The sequence below is a fragment of the Calliphora vicina genome, chromosome 5 (genome assembly GCF_958450345.1).
Source record: "Calliphora vicina chromosome 5, idCalVici1.1, whole genome shotgun sequence".
In the NCBI taxonomy this organism is placed as follows: Eukaryota; Metazoa; Arthropoda; class Insecta; order Diptera; family Calliphoridae; genus Calliphora; species Calliphora vicina.
The window spans coordinates 19,217,573-19,241,026 of NC_088784.1; the positions used below are offsets into that span (position 1 = coordinate 19,217,573).

The 23,454-nt window shown below is 27.2% G+C and overlaps 2 protein-coding genes across 2 annotated transcripts in view; both read right to left on the reverse strand.

Moving 5' to 3' along the window:
* PIG-V (phosphatidylinositol glycan anchor biosynthesis class V) overlaps positions 1-23,454 on the reverse strand; it is a 190,782-nt gene that overhangs the window by 118,104 nt on the left and 49,224 nt on the right. The window lies entirely within an intron of this gene.
* The window catches only part of Cbp53E (Calbindin 53E), an 86,400-nt gene that overhangs the window by 13,608 nt on the left and 49,338 nt on the right, over positions 1-23,454 (reverse strand). The window contains exons 4-8 of the mRNA XM_065511830.1: positions 22,275-22,364; positions 18,168-18,254; positions 17,822-17,962; positions 7,586-7,641; positions 6,022-6,067 (exon numbers count right to left, since the gene is read on the reverse strand). Coding sequence (XP_065367902.1) covers positions 6,022-6,067; positions 7,586-7,641; positions 17,822-17,962; positions 18,168-18,254; positions 22,275-22,364 — 420 coding nt within the window. The remainder of the gene's footprint in view (positions 1-6,021; positions 6,068-7,585; positions 7,642-17,821; positions 17,963-18,167; positions 18,255-22,274; positions 22,365-23,454) is intronic.

Consider the following 23,454-nt stretch of genomic DNA (forward strand, 5'->3'; position numbering starts at 1 on the left):
TTATTCAAAAAGTCCTTTATTTGAAAAGGACTGGGCATATTTATTTTGAAATTTAAAATTTTTAACAAAAAAGTTGTTATGAATGGTAAAACTCTAAAATTTTTAAGTGAAATGTGTAAAAAAAATATAATTTAAAATATTTTTATAAAAAGGATATATGACAAAGTTTGCTACGACTTCAGATACAAACAATTTATGTATATTGTGTGAATAGGGTCCAAAAACTAAAAATTGTTGTAAAATATTTTATTTGAAAAGTTTATTTTTTTCCAGAAACTGAAGCATATTTATTTGAAAATTTGAATTCTAATCAAAATAATTTATATGAATTGTAAAACTCACGTAAATTGGAGTAAAATTTGTGATACAAATTTAAATTTAAGATATTTTTATAAAAAGGATATATGGCGGAGTCTTCAATGACTTGAGTTAAACAAAATTTATTGTTATCATATAAATAAGCCACAAAACCTGCAAATTGTAGTTAAATATTATGTGCAAAAAGTTTGTTTTTCTAGAAAATACGAGCATATTTATTTTGAAATAAAAAATTTTACACAAAAAAATTATTACATATAGCAAAACTTTAAAAATTTTAAGTATAAAATGCTATGAAAGTTTATTTTAAAATATTTTTATAAAAAGGATACATGGTACACTCTTCAAAGACTTGAGTTACAAAAATATTTTGTACAACATATGATTTACTTACAAAAAATGCAAATTGTAGTAGAATCTTTTATTCAAAAAGTCGTTTTTTTGAATTTAAATAATTAAAATTGGGCATGTTTATTTCAATATTTAAAACTTTTAATAAAACAATTGTTATACTTGATGAAACTCCCAAAATGTTATGAAAAATGTGTAAAAAAAATATAATTTAAATTATTTTTATTAAAAGGATATATGGCGGAGTTTTCAATGACTTGAGTTAAACAAAATTTATTGTTATCATATAAATAAGCCACAAAACCTGCAAATTGTAGTTAAATATTATATGCAAAAAGTTTGTTTTTCTCGAAAATACGAGCATATTTATTTTGAGATTAAAAATTTTACACAAAAAAATTATTACATATAGCAAAACTTTAAAAATTTTAAGTATAAAATGCAATGAAAATTTATTTGAAAATATTTTTATGAAAAGGATATATGGTACACTCTTCAAGGAATTGAGTTACAAAAATATTTTGTACAACATATGATTTACTTACAAAAACTGCAAATTGTAGTAGAATCTTTTATTCAAAAAGTCGTTTTTTGAATTTTAAAATTTAAAATTTTTAACAAAACAATTGTTGTAAATGGTAAAACTCCAAAAGTTTTAAGTGAACTGTGATTATATACGATTATATATGTATATATACATTTGAGAATATATTTTTTTAAAACTGAGTAATTTTCTTATGTTTCTCGCAAAGGGTTTCTTTAAATTTAATTAATTATTATTTCTGTAGTCTTTTCTTTCGAACATTTAAAAAAAATATAATTTTATGTAAAAAAAAATGCAATACAATTGTGCGTATGATTAATATTTAATTAATACATAAAATAAAAAACAAGTATACGCCACTGTGTTTAACACATTTTTAAGGAAAATAGATCAACTTCTTGATGTTTTCAACTAAAAGTAAAATTTAATATATTTGAATTTACAATTTCAAAGAATTATTCTTCAAGCTTTAAAACTTGGACTGCTTTATTTAGGTTTTTCATATGAAAGATCTTTTGATTACCAGTTACAAACTGCTTATTTTGCTTATTTAAAACTTGCTCAACTATTTACCTTTCGGTTTCCCTTATTTTTTATGACTTAAATAAAAGTTGTTTATGTTTATCGGTGACTTGTTGTCTATTTTAATCTACCGTTATTAAATTTAACACCGGAAAAAACACAACCATTATGTTTATATTTTTTTATTTATTAGCAGCTTAGCACATGCTGGGCTGAGAGTAGAGAGAAAAACAACTAAAAGTTAAAAGCTTTTTGTTTAAAGTCAAAAAAGTGAGGACACATGTTGGTAATTACCTTTTTCTTCCGAAACCACATACCGGCTTATAAGCAGACACACACATGAACATAAGTAAAGGATTATGGAAAAAAATAAAATGGTCATTAAAGAAAATTATATAACCTGCCACTCAGAGACTGTGAAATTAAAGAAAAACTTTCACATACAATGAACAAATCATCTATGTGGTATTTGTATAAAAAAAGCACAGTGGTTTTGAATATAAACAATTGTCATTTCTCTATATAAAAATTGTTGATCTAGTTTAGAGCATACATTAAGGCGAATACAGTACGAAACAAATTAATTGGTTTGAAGTGAAGCGTGGAAAAAATTAAATTTATAAAAAGGATATATGGTGAAGTTTTTAAGGCATTAGGTTACAAAAAATGTTTGTATGTCATATTATTCGAACACAAGAACTGCACGTTGTAGTAATATATTTTATTGAAAAACATAATTTTTCAAGGAATTATACATATTCATTTTGAAATTCAGAATTTTAAACAAAATAGTTTTTTTATATTGCAACACTATCAACATTTTAAGAAAAATGTGCAAAAACAATACAGTTTTAGATATTTTTATAAAAAGGATATACGGCAAAGTTTTCGAGAACTTAAGCTGCAAAAAAATTTAGCATATTGTATAAATCTGCCACAAAATCTGCAAATTGCAGTAAAATATTTTATGCAAAAAGTTGGTTTTGCTAGAAAGTAGAAGCATTTTTATTTTAAGAATTAAAATTTATTACTAAAAATGGTTTGTACATCATAAAACTCTTAAAATCTTAAGTTAAATATGCATAAAGACTAAAATTTAAAAGTTGTCTGTAAAAAGGATATATGGCGAACTCTTCAAGAACTTGAGCTAAAAAAAAATTATTGGTACCATATAAATAAGCCATAAAAACCTCAAATTGTAGCTAAATATTATAGGCAAAAAGTTATGTTTTGTAGGAAATAGAAGCGCATTTCTTTTGAAATTTAAAATTTTAAACGAAAGAATTGTGACACATTGCAAAGCTTTAAAAATTGTATGTTTAATATGCAATAAAAGTTTATTTGAAAATATTTGTATAAAAAGGATATATGTCACACTCTTCAAGGACTTAAGTTACAAAAATATTTTGTATAACATATGATTCGCTTACAAAAACTGCAAATTGTAGTATAATCTTTTAGTCAAAATGTCCTTTTTTACAGAAGTATGAACACATTTATTTTTAAATTTAAAATTTTTAACAAAACAATTATTATACATGGTAAATCTGCCAAAATTTTAAGTGAAATGTGCCAAATAAATTTAATTTAAAATATTTTGAAAAAAAGGATATATGGAAAAGTTTTTTAGGACTTCACTTACAAACAAAGTATGTATATTTTGTGAATCGGGTATAAAAACTATAAATTGTAGTAAAATATTTTATTCAAAAAGTAAATTTTTATAGTGAGTTGAGGCATATTTATTTAAAAAATTCTATTCTAATTAAAATGATTTATATAAATTGTAAAACTAATGAGTATTAAAGTAAAATTTGTAAACAAAATTTAAATTTCAGAGATTTTTATAAAAAGGATATATGGTGAAGTCTTCAAGGACTTAAGTTACAAAGAAATTATTAATATCACTTGAATGGGCTATAAATACTACAAATTGTTGTAAAATATTTTACTCGCTAATTGCTTTTCACAGCAAAGTGTAAAGACCAAACAAAGATTTTCCTTAAAAATTTATACTGAGATGAAGTGTTCAATAGATTGTAACTTATTTCTTTTAATTACACACATATTTTTATTGTCTCAATTCACATACGCACCAACTACAATTACATTTGTTATCTACCATTTAGAAAATCTGTCCTCTTCATAATTTATTTTTTTCTCTCACTAACATTTTGTTTTATTATTTGTTGAATGCCTTTCATTTATTGTGTATGGCTGTTGTTAGACATGCATGACCTTGCTGTTTAGCTATTGTTGATTTGAAAAAAATAAAAAAAAACAAATCACACAAAAGCCTTGAACTCTTTATATGTTTGTCGTTTGTATTTATTACAATTTTTATATAATTTTTATACAAATAATGGCGAAAAGTACTTAGAAAATCAACGGCAACAACATCAGCTAGAAAAAAACCCTCACTATTAGAAATTTGTTAGCTGGCGTATCATGATTCTCTAACACTGAGAGTAGCAGCGATAAACAATTGCTTTTGATGATGACGAGCACAACAATGATAATAATATTAGTTTGTTATTTAGTTCGTTAGTTAGACAAGTGTTTTGTTGCTTCTATGTAGTTCATAAGTATGTACTACGATAGACAAAAATAAAATAAATTGTGTAAGAAAGACAAAATCATGTCTTGAGGTTTAGTTTACAAGTAGTTTTTTATTGTTTTTCATTCTTTTTGGTATTTTTAGTTTTTTCTATAAAGAACATTTTTTGACTTAGACACATTTGTTTTTGGCTGCTGGAAATACACTTAAGATCATAAACAATGCAACGACACAATAATAAGTTAAAGTGTCAGCTGTAACGAATCTTATGTAGCTTTCAGCTGTTCTTTTTGTTTCCATTTGGAAATAAAATTTTTTAAAGCTGCCTAAAAGTATGCTTTAGTTTATAATAATTTAATAGTTTATGGCCCAAAACATTTAATTCCTTTAGTTTTTTCTTACTAACTTATATTAAGAATCATTCCTAGGAAGTTCGTATGTTCTAGAAAGTTGTTTATTGAGAGCTTAGGTACATTTTTGTAGTTGATTGTTTCCTTGAATTTTTAATGGTTTGCTACCTATGGACCTTTACAAAGGAAAAAAATTAAAAAAATCGAATATTTTATTTTTGCGATTTTGATCCTGATGATGAAGTTTTTTTGATTGTATATGTTCACAATTTTTGTTCTTTATGACAAGGGCTACAACTTTGCCTCAGAGAGTAAATCAAAATTCAGAACTGTTTGCAGGATATGAGCCTGAGAAAATGATCACTTTTTTTCAAAAATGACACCGAGGCCCCAAATTTTTGGGTTCCATAAAAAAAGTGCATGACTTTGGGCAAAACTGGGAGACACATTTGGTTTCTTGCTATTTTCCTTTAAATCCAAGACTTTTCTAAACACTTTTTATAACTGTTTTTTTTACCACATTCACAATTTTCCCCCTTCCTATTGTGTAAATATGCAAAACATGAACCAAAAATTCCAGAAACCACTATTCCATTACCCCTCAATAATTTTCTTTTATTTTAATCCCATATTTTATTTAAGCAAAAAAGAAAGTAATATAAAAAAATATGCAAATAAAAAGCTTTTAACAAGAGAGACGAAAAACCATACAATTCCTTAAGACTGGCATAAGCAAAGCATATTTTTGGGGATAATAAAACAAGAATATTTAGAATTTAAGACAGAAAAATGTCAGTAGTAATATTTAAATGTAATAAATAAAACAGAAATAAGGAAATTTTATTTTCTTAAGGAATTTGTGTTAACATTCAAAAGAGAATAATAAACGAATTTAAACAGACAATTGTTTTCTAACACAACAACTAAAAGTATGCTTCAAAATTTATGTGATTTTTTTTCGCACAGCAACTAAAAGTATGCTTCAAAATATATTTTAACATATTTTTGATATTTTGTTATGGTTTTAAAAGAAAAGTAGATTAAAATTATTTAGCATAAACAAAGATTTAAATAATATTAAAATAAAAAAAACTAATAATCAGCTTTTAAATAGATTTTCTTTAATTTAATGCTGAGGATAGGAAAAAGTGTTTTTAGTTTATTTTCTTAAAGGGGGTGCAAGATTATATATATTTTTCTTTTAAACTAATTTTTGTTATATAGCTTTAAAACTAATTATTATTTTTTATTAATTAGATTCCATACAAGTCATTTAGTTTTTTTTTAATTTAGTTTATTTTTAATATTTAAAAAAAAGACCGACCTGTTGTTTGTACATTTTTATTTTTTAATTTTAAAAGGGAATTATTAACACTTACCTTAAATACTTGACGGCACAGGAAATTTTCTTTAACTGGAAGCAATCTAGAGACAATTAAATAAGAGAAGAAAAAATTATATAAAAAATAAGCTAATTTTTTTATAAAAAAAATAGAAAAATTTTTAAATTCCAAATATTTTTTGCTAAACTATATAAGCTACTAAAATATATTTCTCACCAATTATAATTTTATATTAAATTTGCATTAAGACCACAATTTTAAATTTTTTTATTAAAAGGATATATGGTGAAGTATTTAAACACTTAAGATACAAACAAAATATATTTAGCATATAAATCGGCCATAAAAACTATAAATTGTAATTAAATATTAAATGCAAAAAGTTCCTTTTTCTAGAAAATACAGGCATATTTATTTTGAGTTTTAAAATTTTAAATAAAACAATTATTATACACTGCTTATTTTTTAAAATTTTAAGTTTAAAATGCAATAAAATTTTATTTGAAAATATTTGTATAAAAAGGATATATGGCACACTCCTCAAGGAATTAAGTTACAAAAATATTTTGTATAACATATGATTTATTTACAAAAACTGCAAATTGTAGTAAAATCTTTTATTCAAAAAGTCCTTTTTTTACAAAAGTATGAACACATTTATTTTGAAATTTAAAATTTTTAACAAAACACTTATTATACATGGTAAAGCTCACAAAATTTTAAGTAAAATTTGCAAAATAAGTTTAATTTAAAATATTTTTATAAAAAGGATATATGGCAAAGTTTGTTTGGACTACAGATACAAAAAATGTATGTATAGTATGAGAATAAGGTGTAAAAATTGCAAATTGTGGTAAAACATTTTATTTAAAAATGTCCTTTTTTCTAGTAAATGGAGGCTGATTTATTTAAAAATTTCAATTCTAATCAAAATAGTTTGTATAAATTGTAAAACTCATGAATATTGGAGTAAAATTTGAAGAAAAAAATTTAATTTAAGATATTTTTGTAACAAGGATATATGGCGAAGTCTTCAAGGACTTAATTTACAAAGAAATTATTAATATCACCTGAATGGGCTATAAATACTACAAATTGTTGTAAAATATTTTACTCGCTAATTGCTTTTCACAGAAAAGTTAAAGACCAAACAAACAATTTTCCTTAAAAATATAGACTGTAACTTATTCCTTTTAATTTTATATATATTTTTATTATCTCAATTCACATACGCACCAACTACAATTGCAATACACTCAAAAATTTTCATCAAACTTTAAACTTTTCTCAGGAAATAAACAAAATTATTTTTGAAATTTGCCAATATTTTATCTGAAACTAAATGGAAATAAAACAATTTTCAATCAAACCCAATGCTCCCCTTTCCTACCCTCACACCCCATTAATTTCCACAAATAAACTTTCATTTCCCTAATCTTAAAAGCTTTTAAGCTTTCCACACTTATAAAAGATTTCCCTTAAAAACATTAAAACAAGTGCTAAGTAATAAAAACAATAACAAAAACATAATAAGTACCACAATAGATACAACAAAATTACGAAAAAGAAATGAAACTTAAACACTCCATTCATTACTTACTTGGCCATTTCAGATAATTGTAGACGTCCATCTTTATTGGCATCAAACACTTGAAGCTAGCAAGGAAGAAACAAAAACAACATTAAGCTCATAAATAAACAAAAACAACACTTTTCCTAAAAAGGCAACAACAATAACAAAAAACACAAATCTTAAAAATCTCTCTGTACCATTCTCAAACACAAATATTTACATGAATTTACATAAAAATCTTTAGCATACTTTTAGGATTTTTTAATTAAAAAAATATGTATATTTTTTATAGCCTTATAATAAAAGTCTTAAAAAAGTTATTCTTGATTAAGGTAAAAAAACAACTCTGCAACAGGAAAAAATTATGTATTTCCAACTTTGTTGAGCTAAAAAAAAATAAAGAAACCAACTGAAAAGCTTACAAAGAAATTATATTCATTCAGAATGAAACAGTAAAATATGTATACATTTAGGCTTGTTAATTAAAACAAACTGTTGCATATTTTTGTGTAGTTTAATTTTTAATGTAAACTTCTAAGAAAAAATCATGGTTTTTTATTTATGTCTTCCTTTCCTTTACAAACAAAGGCAACAACTTTGTTTTTAGCAAATTAAACAAAGTGAAAAGTTTTTTTATATATTTTTGTTAATTTTTAATCAAAGAGGAACTAATAAATTTAAGGGATGTAATAAACATGTTAAACCGTCATAACTTAGCTTAAATTGTAGGTTTAAATTGTAGGTCTTCATATTGCCATATTTTAGCTTCAATCATGGGTCATATTGGTCATATTTTACAGTCCTATTTAAGCTTCTCCGTAAGGACTTTTTAAAGTTCGATTTTATCTTTAGTACTAGGTCTTTATGCAACCATATTATAGCTTCAATTGAAGGTATTGATACAGTCTTTTTAGGACTTTTTAAAGTAAAGTTTAAGCTTCAGTCTTAGATATCCATACAATCAGATGTTAGCTTTATACAGTAGGATTTTAGCTTCAAACGATGGTTTCTGCAGTCGAATATTAGCTCTAATCGTAGGTCTTTTTACAGTCCGATTTCAACTTCAATCGTAGGTCTTTATACAGTAAACTCATAGCTTCAGTTGAAGGGCTTTAGCTTTAATCGTTGGTTTTAGTACAGATTTTAACTTTGATCGCAAGTATTTTTATAGTCACATTTCAGCTTCAATAGAAAGGCTTACACAGTGAAATTTTAGCTTCAATTGAAGGGCTTTATACAGCGATATCTTAGATTAAATCGTAGGTGTTTATTCAGTCAGATTTTAACTTCAATAGAAGGTCTTATATAGTAAAATTTTAGCTTAAATTGAAGGGCTTTAGATATATATATATATCAGATTCAATCGTAGGTGTTTATTCAGTCGTATTTTAGCCCTAATCGAAGGTCTTTATAAAAGGATGGGTCAAAAAGTTCGTGCCTTTTTGAATGAAACACAGGTTTTGTGATACAAAATTATTTTATTTTTCAACATAGTCTCCTTTGCACTTTGTCCAAAGTTTCTCCAATTTGTTTATCCCTTCCAAAAAATAAGATTTGTCGAGGTCATTAAAATATGTATTTTTTTGTGAGATGATTTCATTGTTGGAGTCAAATCTCTTTCTGACGAGACATTACATCAGGTTTGGAAACTAGAAATAGTCACTCGGGGCCAAATTCGGAAAATAGAGCGGAATAATAAGCATTTCGTAGTCTAATTTATACAGAAGGACTAATGAACACACCTGCGTTATCACGAAGTCGACTTGTCCCGTATATGGTGCTGGCAGGGCGAATCTACTTATCAAATTTCGTCGTGAGCAAATAAGACTAATTGTTTCCTTTATTACAGGACACTGTACAATTGGGACACATGCTAGAAGACTGCGGCTACGGTACAACGATTACTGTAGAAAATGTCGAAATGAAGAAGAGGAGGAGACTGTGTCCCGCCTGTTGCGAACTTGAGGGAACGTATCCTCCTCCTTCATCAGAGAATCTGGTTTGTTCATCTTGAAAACAACGGATGTATTATAAACATTCTGCTGTTTACTTCTTGGGTATCACAATGTAATAAGTTTTGAATGGATCTGCTTGATGAGTGGCTGTCCATGGAACCTAACCTAGCCATGGAAACTTCACGTGTGTATACCCTTTTGTACACCCAATTGCAAGCAAACAGGGCAAAAATCTTGTGGAAAGCTTGCTCATACACAAGTGATCATTCAAAATTGAAACCACTGAGCCATGTGACATGTCTATGGCTTCCACAATCTCTCGAACTTTCAATCTCCGATCGGCCAATACTACATCGTGATTTGTTAAAATTGTTTCGGGTTTAGAGTCCTTAACTGGGCGTCCAGAACGTTCGGCTTCTTCCGTGGTTGTACGGCCACAACAAAATTCAGTAAACCACCTATTTAACATTGAAATTGATGGAGCAGAGTTCACAAACTGGCAGTTAAAGCTGAGTCTTTATTTGAGTGATGGTTTTTATGATTAATGCACAGAGAAAACAGATTCGTGACAGCAACCGAATTTGTTGCCAATCGAATGGCTCTATCTTAGTGACCGAATTTTACAGTTATGGCTACAATATTTTGTAAGGGGTAACTAAAGTTTGGTTGCTTCAATTGAAATTCTTCTTTATCAACTGACTTTCTGCTGTTAGAACTAACAAATTCTATGTGAGCAACCGTATCATTCGATTGGCAACAAATTCGGTTGCTATCACGAATCTGTTTTATCTTTGTGAGCAGACAAAATTCACTTTATTTCCATTTTTTTCTCAAGTCATGAGGTAGTCTGCTATCAACGGCTGTCAAACACAATCTAACGGACGCAGCTTCTTTAAATTTTAATAGGAGTCAATAGACAGATGCTTGTTGACAGGAGCAGTGTTGCCCTTTCATTTAAGAGCCGGGAAATTCAAAAATTCGAGGACTTATCTTTATTTCAGCTATATTCGAAAGTCTTTAGAAAATCGTATTTTATGTTCAATTACTTAACTGCAATCGTAGGTATTTAGTATAGCTTCTATCGTAGGATTTTAGATAGTCATATTTTAGCTTTATTCGATAGTATCTAGACAGTCAAATTTTAGCATCAATAGAAGGTCTTTTTACAGTCAGATTTCAACTTCAATCATAGGTATTTATACAGTAATATTTTTGCTTTTTAGACATTCGATTTTAGCTTTAATCGTCAGTCTTTAGACACTCATATTTTCGCTTAAATTGAAGGTCTTAACAGTCAAAATTTAGCTTCAATCGAAGGTCTAATAGAGTCATATTTAAGCTTTAATTTAAGGTGTATTAACAGTTATATTTTAGCTTCCACTGAAGATCTTTATACTGTCAGACTTTTGCTTCAATCGAAAGTCTCCTTGGAGTTGTATTTTCAGCTTCAGTTCAGGTTTTTAGACAGTCATAGTTTAGCTTTAATCAAAAACCTTTTGACGGTCATATTTTAGCTTCAATCGAAGCTCTTTATACAATTTAATTTTAGCTTTAATCGACAGTCTTTAGACAGTCATATTATAACTTCAATCTAAGTTCTTTATACAGTCAGATTTTAAATTCAATTATAGGTTTTAATACAGTAATATTTTAGCTTTAATTGGAAGTCTTAAGATAGACATATTATTGCTACAATCTTAGGTCAATATTCAGTCTGATTTTAGCTACAATCGTAGGTCTTTAAATAGTGATATTTTAGCAGCCATAGCTAGTCTTAATACAGTCAGATTTTAGCATCAATCGTAGGTCTTAATAGAGTCATATTTAAGCTTTAATTTACGGAGTTTCTACAGTCTGATTTTAGCTTCAATCGTAGGTCTTAATAGTGTCATATTTAAACTTTAATTTATCGAGTTTCTACAATCATATTTTAGTTTCTATTGAAGTTCTCTATACAGTAAGATTTAAGCTTCAATATCAGATCTCCATAAAATCAGATTTCAGCCTAAATTCAGGTCTTTAGACAGTCATATTTTAACTTTAGCCGATAGTCAAATTTTTTATTAATTTTAGCTTCAATCATACTTCTTTTAATAGTCATTGTTTAGCTTTAATCGTAAGACTTTTTTTAGAATTCAATTGAATTTCTTTATATAGAAATATTTTTGCTTCATTGGAGGTCTTTCGACAGTCAGATTCTAGCTTCGAACTTAGGTCTTTATACAGTCAGATTTCAGCTTTAACGTAGGTCTTTATACAGTCAGATTTTAGCTTCATTGGTTGGTCTTTATGCAGTCAGATTTTAGCTTCTATCGTAGGTCTTTATACTGTCAGATTTTAGCTTCAATCGTAGGTCTTTATACAGTCAGATTTTAGCTTTAATCGTAGGTCTTTATACAGTCAGATTTTAGCTTCATTGGTTGGTCTTTATGCAGTCAGATTTTAGCTTCCATCGTAGGTCTTTATACTGTCAGATTTTAGCTTCAATCGTAGTTGGTCTTTTCATAATTATATTTTAGATTCAATCAAAACCCCTTATAAAGTCAGATTTTAGCTTTAATCGTATGTTTTTTAAAGTGAAAATTTTAGCTTGAACAAAGGTTTTTATACAGCCAGATATAGCTTCAATCGAATGACCTCCTGTAGTCATATTTTAGTTTTCATTGAGGGTCTTTATACAATTTTTAACAAATTATTTGAACAAATCCCCATCTCTATTTCTTAAATACATTATTGAGCACATTCTGCCATATAATTTATTGCTAGAAATTTGCAATAAAGTTTTGAAACCCAAAGAAAAATACAAAATGTAACACATTTTTTCTACAGCTTTCAACATGCTGTTAACAATTATTCATTAGATCTCATGTTTTGCATATTCATGGTCTTAAAAACAGCAAGAAAAATCATTAATTTTATTTCATTAAAACAATTAAATAAATGTTCAAACATGTAAAAGAAACATGCCGCAAAATTAAGGTGACTTTGGTAAAATGAACATTAATTACATAAACTGTAATAGTGTGTTAAATCCTAAATTAAATGCTTACAAAATCGTTTTGATGCTAAATCAATAGTAAAACATTTTTATTGTTCAATAACACTGTCAAAGAATACTTTAAATAGCGACTACACAGGCGTGCATAAAGCTGTTGGCCAACAATTGAGCAATTTGGGGTCTATAGGCAGATAACAGCATACACCCGGAACAATTTGTTGTTTAGCAATAATCATAAATTTAAAACAATTGTTCGACATAAAACAACTGAAAGGAAAACAAATAAAATGGGTCTATTTAACTTTTTCCTTCAATATATTTTCTATTCTTTATTCCTTAATATCCTTTTGCTATATATATGTATTTTCTGTGTGAGTGTGTGCATAATCAAACAAACGCCTACTTGTATTGTATTTTTTTCTCGTCCCTTCAACACAACCAAACATGTTTGGCCGTTAATAAACAGCAGCAGCAGCTGGTAGAAATAAAATAAAACCAAAACAGGCTTTTAACAACATCTTTCTCTCTGTCTCTATTTATAGAAATTCCCAGAATTTTTATTTTTATTCGATGCTAAACAGTGTATATTGGCCAATTTAAATGTGTTTGTACTTTTCAAAGGGCTTCACAGTAACATTATTAATGGCCACGCCAGAGGATATGCTATAAACAATTAACTTTTATAGTTATTTTTGACAGCAGCATACTTTTAGGGCAAGTGTTGTAATACATTTATTTTATCATTAAAAACATTACGGTTTAATTTTTGTTAGAAAAATTTAATCTGCTTTTAGGATAAAAATAATTAGCACACTTTTAGGTTTATTATTTTCTAATAAAATCTTTATGCTTCATAATAAACAAATTAATGGTTTTAGGTGTAGTATGTTTTATACTTTTTATGGTTGAACAAATTACGGAGTCCAAAATTTTGTTAAAATTAGATATTAATGTTTCATTTATGTTAAAAACCAAAAGCTCTCTTTTTTGTATAATAAATCTATAATAAAGTTAGCATGCTTTTAGGAATTTAATTTTGTTATAGATTTTTAATGTAATTTTGGGAAATAATAAACCATTTATAGGGTTGCATGTTTAAAAAGATCTTACAAATTTCCAAAAGCTTTCAATATGCAACGTTTAACATCTTCCGAATTAAAATCTAAAATATGGATTTATTATGATGCTCTATCCAGTCTCCATTTATAGTATATCCCCAGTATGCAAAATGATGTCTATAGACCTTCGATTAAAGCTAAAATATGACTATCTAAGGACCTTCGATTGACGCTAAAATCTGACTGAAGAAAGACCTGCAAATGCAGTCAAATTATGATTATGTAAAGACCTTCGATTGAAGCTAAAATATGTCTATCTAAAGGCCTTCGACTGAAGCTACAATCTGACTGTATAAAGACCTCCTATTGAAGCTAAGCTAGGACTATCCAAAGACCACCGATTGAAGCTAAAATCTGACTGTATAAAGACCTTCAACTAAAACTAAAATCTGACTGTTTAATGATCTACTATTGAAGCTAAAATCTGACAGTATAAAGAACTGAAATTGAAGCTACAATATGACTATCTAAGGACCTTCGATTGAAGGTAAAATCTGACTGAAGAAAGACCTCCAAATACAGTCAAATTATGACTATCTAAATGCCTTCGATTAAAGCTAAAATATGTCTATCTAAAGGCCTTCGATAAAAGCTAATATCAGCCTGTATAAAGACCTACGATTGAAGCTAAAATCTGACTTTATAAAGACATCCTATTGAAGCTAAGCTAGGACTATCCAAAGACCACCTATTGAAGCTAAAATCTGACAGTATAAAGACCTACGATTGAAGCTAAAATCTGACTGTATAAAGACCTATGATTGAAGCTAAAATCTCACTGTATAAATACCTACGATAAAAGCTAAAATATGACTATTTAAGGACCAACGATTGAAGATAAAATATGACTATTTAAAGACCAACGATTGAAGCTAAAATCACACTGTATAAATACCTACGATTGAAGCTAAAATCTGACTATATAAAGACCTTCGATTGATGCCAAAATATGACTATCTAAAGACTTTCTATTGAAGCTAAGATATGACTATCTAAAGACCACTGATTTAATCTAAAATTTGACTGTATAAAGACCTACGATTGAAGCTAAAATCTGACAGTATAAAGACCTACGATTGAAGCTAAAATCTGGCAGTATAAAGACCAACCAATAAAGCTAAAATCTGACAGTATAAAACCTACGATTGAAGCTAAAATCTGACTGCATAAAGAACAACCAATGAAGCTAAAATCTGACAGTATAAAGACCTACGATTGAAGCTAAAATCTTACTGTATAAAGACCTACGTTTGAAGCTAAAATCTGACTGTATAAAGACCTACGATGGAAGTTAAAATCTGACTGCATAAAGACCAACCAATGAAGCTAAAATCTGACAGTATAAAGACCTACGATTGAAGCTAAAATCTGACTCTATAAAAACCTACGATTGAAGCTAAAATCTGACTGTATAAAGACCTGCAATTGAAGCTAAAATCTGACTGCATAAAGACCAACCAATGAAGCTAAAATCTTACCGTATTGAACCTAAAATCTGACAGTATAAAGACCTGCGATTGAAGTTAAAATCTGACTGCATAAAGACCAACCAATGAAGCTAAAATCTGACTGTATAAAGACCTACGATTGAAGTCAAAATCTTACTGCATAGAGACCTACGATTGAAGCTGAAATTTGCCTATATAATGACCTACGATTGAAGCTAAAATATGTCTATCTAAATGCCTTCGATTGAATCTAAAATCTGACTGTACACAGAGAATACAGATTCGTGATAGCAACCGAATTTGTTGCCAATCGAATGATTCGGTTGTACACATAGAATTTTTCGATTCTATCAACAGAAAGACAGTTGACAAAGAAGAATTTCGATTAAAGCAACCAAACTTTTGTTACCCCTTTTAAAATTCTATAGCCACAACTGTAAAATTCGGTCACTAAGGTAGAATCATTCGATTGGCAACAAATTCGGTTGCTATCACGAATCTGTTTTCTCTGTGTATAATGACCTACGATTAAAGCTAAAATCTGACTGTATAAATACCTACGATTAAAGCTAAAATCTGACTGTATAAATACCTACGATTAAAGCTAAAATCTGACTGTATAAATACCTACGATTAAAGCTAAAATCTGACTGTATAAATACCTACGATTAAAGCTAAAATCTGACTGTATAAATACCTACGATTAAAGCTAAAATCTGACTGTATAAATACCTACGATTAAAGCTAAAATCTGACTGTATAAATACCTACGATTAAAGCTAAAATCTGACTATTTAAGGACCAACGATTGAATCTAAAATATGACTATTTAAGGACCAACGATTGAAGCTAAAATCACACAGTATAAAGTCCTTCGATTGAAGCTAAAATCTGAATGTATAAAGACCTACGATTGAAGCTAAAATCTGACAGTATAAAGACCTACGATTGAAGCTAAAACCTGACAGTATAAAGACCTACGATTGAAGCTAAAATCCGACTGTATAAAGACCTACGATTGAAGTCAAAATCTGACTGTATAAACCCCTACGATTGAAGCTAAAATCTGACTACATAAAGACCAACCATTGAAGCTATAATCAGACTGTGTAAAGACCTTCAATTGAAGCTAAAATATGACTGTTTAAAGTCCTACGATTGGAGCTAAAATCTGACTGTATAAAGTCCTAAGATTGAAGCTAAAATATGACTGTATAAAGTCCTTCGGTTGAAGCTCAAAGCTGACTCTATAAAGACCTTCGATTGAAGCTAAAATCTGACTGTGTAAACAACTTCGATCGAAGCTATAATATGACTATCTAAAGACCTTCGATTAAAACTAAAATCTAACTTCATAAGGCTTCTCGTCTGAAACTAAAATCTGAATGTCTAAAGGCCTTCAATTACAGCTAAAATTAAACTGCATAAGACCTACAATTGAAGCTAAAATATGGTCGTCTAAATAGCTATGATTAGAACTAAAATCTGATTGTCTAAATCGCTTCCATTGATGCTGAATATCCCAGTTATTTGTTGGTCGATATGGCCTACATAACTAAAAATAATACTTACTGATTACTGCTAAATCAATAGCTTTTACTGTTACATATCCAATTAACGCCTCAAAGTATGCAATACTTTTTTCTGCCAAACTCCTACTCAGCAAATATGCCATTAACATCATAAAGAATTCAAATCAAACTGTTTAATTAAGTAGCACAAAATTCATAGAATAAATCTGATCGAGTGTAAATTTTACTAATATAATTGCATAATCATTAATTAAGGTCATAAATCATTATTAGTTGCCATGAGCTTGAGCCATTAGTGACAAATATTTTTAAATAAATTCAAACTAATTTCATCAAATAAACTCATTTTAAATGCATTATAAATACAAAAGCCTAATAGTATGCTAATGTAAATATTTTCATATAAATTCCATTAAAACCATACATACATAATAATATGCAACAATATACTATGTTTTAATGTTTTAATATATTTTATAAAGCTGATTTAAATTGTTGTTTATCGAGAATTCCTATGAATACCATAGGAAATTACAATAGCCTGCTAACATTATGCTAAACAGTATATTGTTGGGCAAATCCATCATCTATTTATACTGACATAATGATTATCATAAATATATGCATTGAATTTTGAAATTTATGCATAAATCTGCAATATCAATAATTGAATTGTAAACAATTGCAGAAATCGAAAAAAAACTAATAATGAAAAATCCTTACTCAATGCAACACTTTACATACATATTAAATCTGCTGACTATGCAACACTCATCAAATTGTTGAGTTTTTAATGTTTTCCCTGAGTATATAGTAATTCTGTAGTGTGTAGTTTCAAGGAAATTATTTATGCAAAACTCATGATTTCATTGTGTTGAATTTTAAACGGCCTACACCGTTTTCTCATTAATTTTTATTATTATGTAAATAAATAGAATTTGCTTGCTGTTCACAAATCATTTAGAATTTGTGCTGACTTTGGCAAATATATTAAATTCAAATGTTTGTCTAAACAATAACAGGCAGATAAAATGTAAAAAAAATATATATAAATTGTAGCTTTAGGCTACTCCTGCAGCCTTTTCTAATTCTTTAACAAATTATTATTTATGGCTTGGTCTTAGTTATGTTTCTGTGTTTATTGTCTTTTGTTGTCAAGAATAAATATGAAAAAAATATATATAAAATAAACATTACAACATCAAAACTCACCATGGTATCTGTGTATTCAATTAATTTATCTTCTGAAACATCATTTATTTTCTTGGCCTCTTTGAGTAAATCACGTAAGAAATTTTTTAGTTCGTCGGCTTCTATGTAGCCAGAGTTATCGGTATCATATTCGCGCCAGATCTGTAAACAAGACAATACACACAAAATGAAAAATATATAAACTAGAAATCATCATAAATTCTTTGACATTAAAGGTTTGTTGGTTATCTTATAGAGCCTAAAAGTAGGCTGTACATTTGTTTAAATTTTAACAATTTAAATTATGCTATGAAATTTATGCTTAAAAGTTGAATTTAATGGGAAATGTAAATTTTTCATTTCTTACCTTCATAAATTCCACACTGGACTCTAATGGATTATCGAAACGGAATAGTAAGAGGAAATTTTCTTCCATAGGTAATAATTGAGCCAACTAGAAGTAAATAAATAAGATTTTATTAATATTAAAAATCAAAATAAGAAATACTTATAAAAATAAAATTATTTGTATAATAGATAATTCGGTTACTCTATTATTCGGTAAACCGATTAATCGGTAGACTTTAAAATTTATTTTATTCAAAAGTTATCTTAATTTGTATACAGGACTTGTATAGTGAAATAGTAAAGCATATCTGAACAATTATTTTTTCAATAGATTATTCGAGTAAGCGATTATTCGGTTTTTCCATTATTCGTTTTTCAAATATATTTATTTGTTTGACTTTTATTTTATAACAATGTAACAAAGCATGTTTGAACGATTATTTGTATGATCGATTATTCGGTTAACCGATTAATCGGTTTTCCGATTATTCGTTTTTCTAATTTATTTATTTTATTACTTTTATTTGATAACAATGTAGTAAATTATGTTTGTACCATTATTTGTACAATAGATTTTTCGGTTACCTGATTAATCGGTTATCCGATTATTCGTTTTTAAAATTTTTTTATTTTTACTTTTATTTTATAAATATGTAATAAAGAATATTTGAACGATTATTTGTAAAATAGATTATTCGGTTAACCGATAATTCGGTTATTCGATTATTCGTTTTTCAAAATTTATTTATTTTATTTCACTTTTATGTGATAACAATGTAGTAAATCATGTTTGTACCATTATTTGTACAATAGATTATTCGGTTACCTGATTAATCGGTTATCCGATTATTCGTTTTTAATTTTTTTTTATTTTTACTTTTATTTTATAAATATGTAGTAAAGCATATTTGAACGATTATTTGTACAATCGATTATTCGGTTAACCGATAATTCGGTTATTCGATTATTCGTTTTTCAAAATTTATTTATTTTTGTTTACTTTTATTTTATGACAATGTATTAGAGCATGTTTTAACGACTATTTATACAATATTCGATTAAATTCGGTTAACCGATTAATCAGTTATCCGATTATTCGTTTCTAAAATTTATTTATTTGACATTTATTTTATAAAATTGTAGTAAAGTATGTTTGAACGATATTTGTTCAAAATATTATTCGGTTAACCGATTATAATTGGGTCACCTGATTAATCGGTTATCCGATTATTCGTTTTTCAAATTTATTTATTTTATTTTACTTTTATATTATAACAATGTAGTAAAAATTGATTGAACGATTATTTGTAAAATAGGTTATTCGTTTAACCGATTAATCGGTTATACGATTATTCGCTTTTCAATTTTTTTTATTTTATTTGACTTTTATTTTAAAATAATGTAGTAAAGCATGTTTCAACGATTATTTGTACAATAGATTATTCGGTTAACCGATTAATCGGTTATTTGTACAATAGATTATTCGGTTACCTGATTAATCGGTTATCCGATTATTCGTTTTTCAAATTTATTTATTTTATTTTACTTTAATTTTATAATAATGTAGTAAAGCTTGATTGAACGATTATTTGTACAATAGGTTATTCGTTTAACCGATTAATCGGTTATACGATTATTCGCTTTTCAATTTTTATACCCTTCAGCTTCGTGAGAAGGGTATATATAAGTTTGTCATTCCGTTTGTAATTTCTACATTTTTCATTTCCGACCCTATAAAGTATATATATTCTGGATCCTTATAGATAGCGGAGTCGATTAAGCCATGTCCGTCTGTCTGTCTGTCTGTCTGTCTGTCCGTCTGTCTGTCTGTTGAAATCAATTTTCTGAAGGCCCCAGATATCTTCGGGATCCAAATCATCAACAATTCTGTCAGACATACTTTCGAGAATTTTGCTATTTAAAATCAGCAAAATCCGTCCATAAATAACGGAGATATGAGCAAAAATCCGAGACAACCTCTGAAAATTTCATCAAAAAACACAATGTATTGCATGCTTTGACAAAAAAACAACAAAACGTATGCTTGGGTGTGCAAGCTTTGTGTATTTGGTTTTTTTTTTGTTTTTTGTTTCTTTTGGCGTTGTTGTTGTTTTTTATACAACTAAAGTATAGTTTGGTTGTGTGTTGGTTTTTTTGACAAAAAAACAACAAATCGTATGTTTGAATGTGCATGCTTTGCGTATTTTGTTTCTTTTGTCGTTGTTGTTGTTTTTTATACAATTAAACGTATGTTTGGATGTGTGTTGGTTTCATTGCCTTGCGTATTTTGTTTTTTCTTTTGGTGTTTTGTTTCGTTTGCGTTGTTGTTGTTTTTTGTGTTCTTGATAAATTTAGGATGCTGTACGCTGAAAGTGGGCAATGTACATACATATATAGGTAATTATAAAAAATAATAATGCATCCACAACAAAGGTGAAGGGTATATAAGATTCGGCATAGCCGAATATAGCACTCTTACTTGTTTTTATTTTATTTGACTTTTATTTTATAATAATGTAGTAAAGCATGTTTCCATGATTATTTGTACAATAGATTATTCGGTTAATCGATAAATCGGTTATCCGATTAATCGTTTCTCAAATTTATTTATTTTATTTGTATTTTATACCAACGTAGTAAAGCATTTTTGAACTATTATTTGTACAATTTATTATTCGGTTAACTGATAATCGGTTTTCCGATTATTCTTTTTTCAAATTTATTAATTTTTTTTACTTTTATTTTATAACATTGCAGTAAAGCATATTTGAATGATTATTTGTACAATAAATTATTCGGTTAACCGATTAATCGGTTGTCCGATTATTCGTTTTTCAAATTTATTTATTTTACTTTTATTTTATAATAATGTAGTAAAGCATATTTGAACGATTATTTGTACAACAGATTATTTGGTTACCCGTTTATTCGGTTATCCGATTATTCGCTCTTCAAATTTATTTATTTTATTTGACTTTTATTTTACAACATTGTAGTAAAGAATGTTTGAACGATTATTTGTACAATAAATTATTCGGTTAAACGATTAATCGGTTATCCGATTATTCGTTTAACAAATTTATTTATTTTTTTACTTTTATTTTATAACAATGTAGTAAAGTACATTTGAACGATTATTGGTGCAATAGATTATTCGGATAATCGAATATTCGATTAATCGGTTATCCGATTATTCGTTTTTCAAATTAATTTATTTTAACTTTTTGCATAAATTTAAACAGCTTTTTTTTTTGAACGATTATTTGTACCATAGATTATTCGGTTAACCGATTATTCGGTTATCCGATTAGTCGGATTTTATTATTTTTTTATTTTTTTTACTTCTATTTTATAACAATGTAGTAAAGCACATTTGAACGATTATTGGTGCAATAGATTATTCGGTTAATCGATTATTCGGTTAACCAATTAATCGTTTATCCGATTATTCGTTTTTCAAATTAATTTATTTTAACTTTTTACATAAATTTAAACAGTTTTTTTTTATTTTGAAACATTAATTTCAGTTTATTAAAATTTAGTATCAATAAAAACGATATCTTTTGAATTTAAGGCACTTAGTTTTAAGATTTAGTTAAACATTTCTTCCAATTTCCCATTAAATTAGAAAACATATTTGCTTTTATTATCCTCTACATTTCATTAAGCTTAAAAGAATATGTTGTATTTTCGTTTATAATCGAATAAACTCCTTAATCAATTTAAGGCGTTAAATGAAGAGGCCTGTTTGAGTGTGTTAAACACCAAATAAAGTGTTTATTTAAATAAATTGGAAAGAAAAAAAAACACGAAATTGTTTTTCTTTATGGTATTTAGTAATAAAGAAATGAGAATTCGTTTCAGCAATTTTCTTTGCTTTTTTATTCTTCATTTCTACTTTGTGCCTTTTTGTGAGAATCATGTCTAAAGGCTGGATTTTACAAAGTTGACAAGTTTAAGAGGGAGTTTGTACTTTGTAGTTGTTCTTAAGAATTCACAAACAGTTGTCGTTTCAGTTGTTCAATGCTTTTCAATTATTTTGGGTTGGATTTTTTTGATATACATTTTTATATACTTTTCCTTATATTCATATATAGTTATTGTTGTTTTGCTGGGGTACACTTACCTCTCTAATATCAATTTTACCATCTTGATTATCATCGTAGGCCTCCATAAAACATGATTTCAATTCTCCCAGCATTGTGTCGGTGACAGCCTTTAGGAATGAACAGATATAAAAAAGAATAAAAGCAAAAAAGGTTTTTGTCAGTTTTTAAGGGAGTAAATACATAATAAATAGTAATATAGGGACTAGAGTAGGTGCTTTTTAACTTATAAAATATAAATGATGCTGCTTTATTAAGGACAAACATATAATATTGAAAGGATATTTTTGTGAAAAAGAAAAAAAGGTTAATTTAATTGCTAAAATATGACAAATTTGTTGAGCTTCTTTGTTGTTTTCTGTCATCGTTCATATTACTTTATTTTTTTTCTACATAAATCATAAATGTCATTTGGCCAAAAATGTATTTGAACCCTAACTTATGGACATTTTTTATACTTTGTTCATTTTGTTTATAATAAGGACAATATATGGCCATTTGCTGGTGTCTAAAGGTTTGGGAAGGAAGCATTTATAATAAAAATTACAGCAGTCAGCATTTCAAGAAACATATTGTTAAAGTTCTTAATGAAGTTATGAACAAAAAAAGTAAGGCTACAGAAATATCAAACTTAAATTTGGAAAAAAAAAATTGTATTCGCTTTTTTATAACTGCTGTTTTAGTTATGTTACATTAGTTTTTGGATTACTCATATAACCGATTATTCGTTTAGCTAAGAAGTAAATGATTCAAAATTTAATTTCTAATAATATGCAATATTTTACAGTTTTTTTTTAATTTTTATTCGAATAATTATTCGATAACAAGATTATTCGTTTTCGCAATTATTCGGTTACTTGATTATTGAATTCCTAGATTTCAAATTTAATGAAAATTACTTTAATTTTCATAGGAAACGTTTATTAAAAAATTACGAATAATCGATTATTCGTTTGCACGATTATGCGGATACCCATTTATACGGTGCTTTTCATATAATTTATTTTTATTTAGAAATTATTATTTTTTTTATTTTTATTCGAATAATCGATTATTCGTTTCACCGATTATTCGATTTGGAAATTTAATAAAATTGCATTTTATGTATGTATATTGAAAATTTTTTATAAAAATTAAAAAAATATCGAATAATCGATTATTTAGTTATTCAATTATTCGGTTCATATATTTCAAATAATT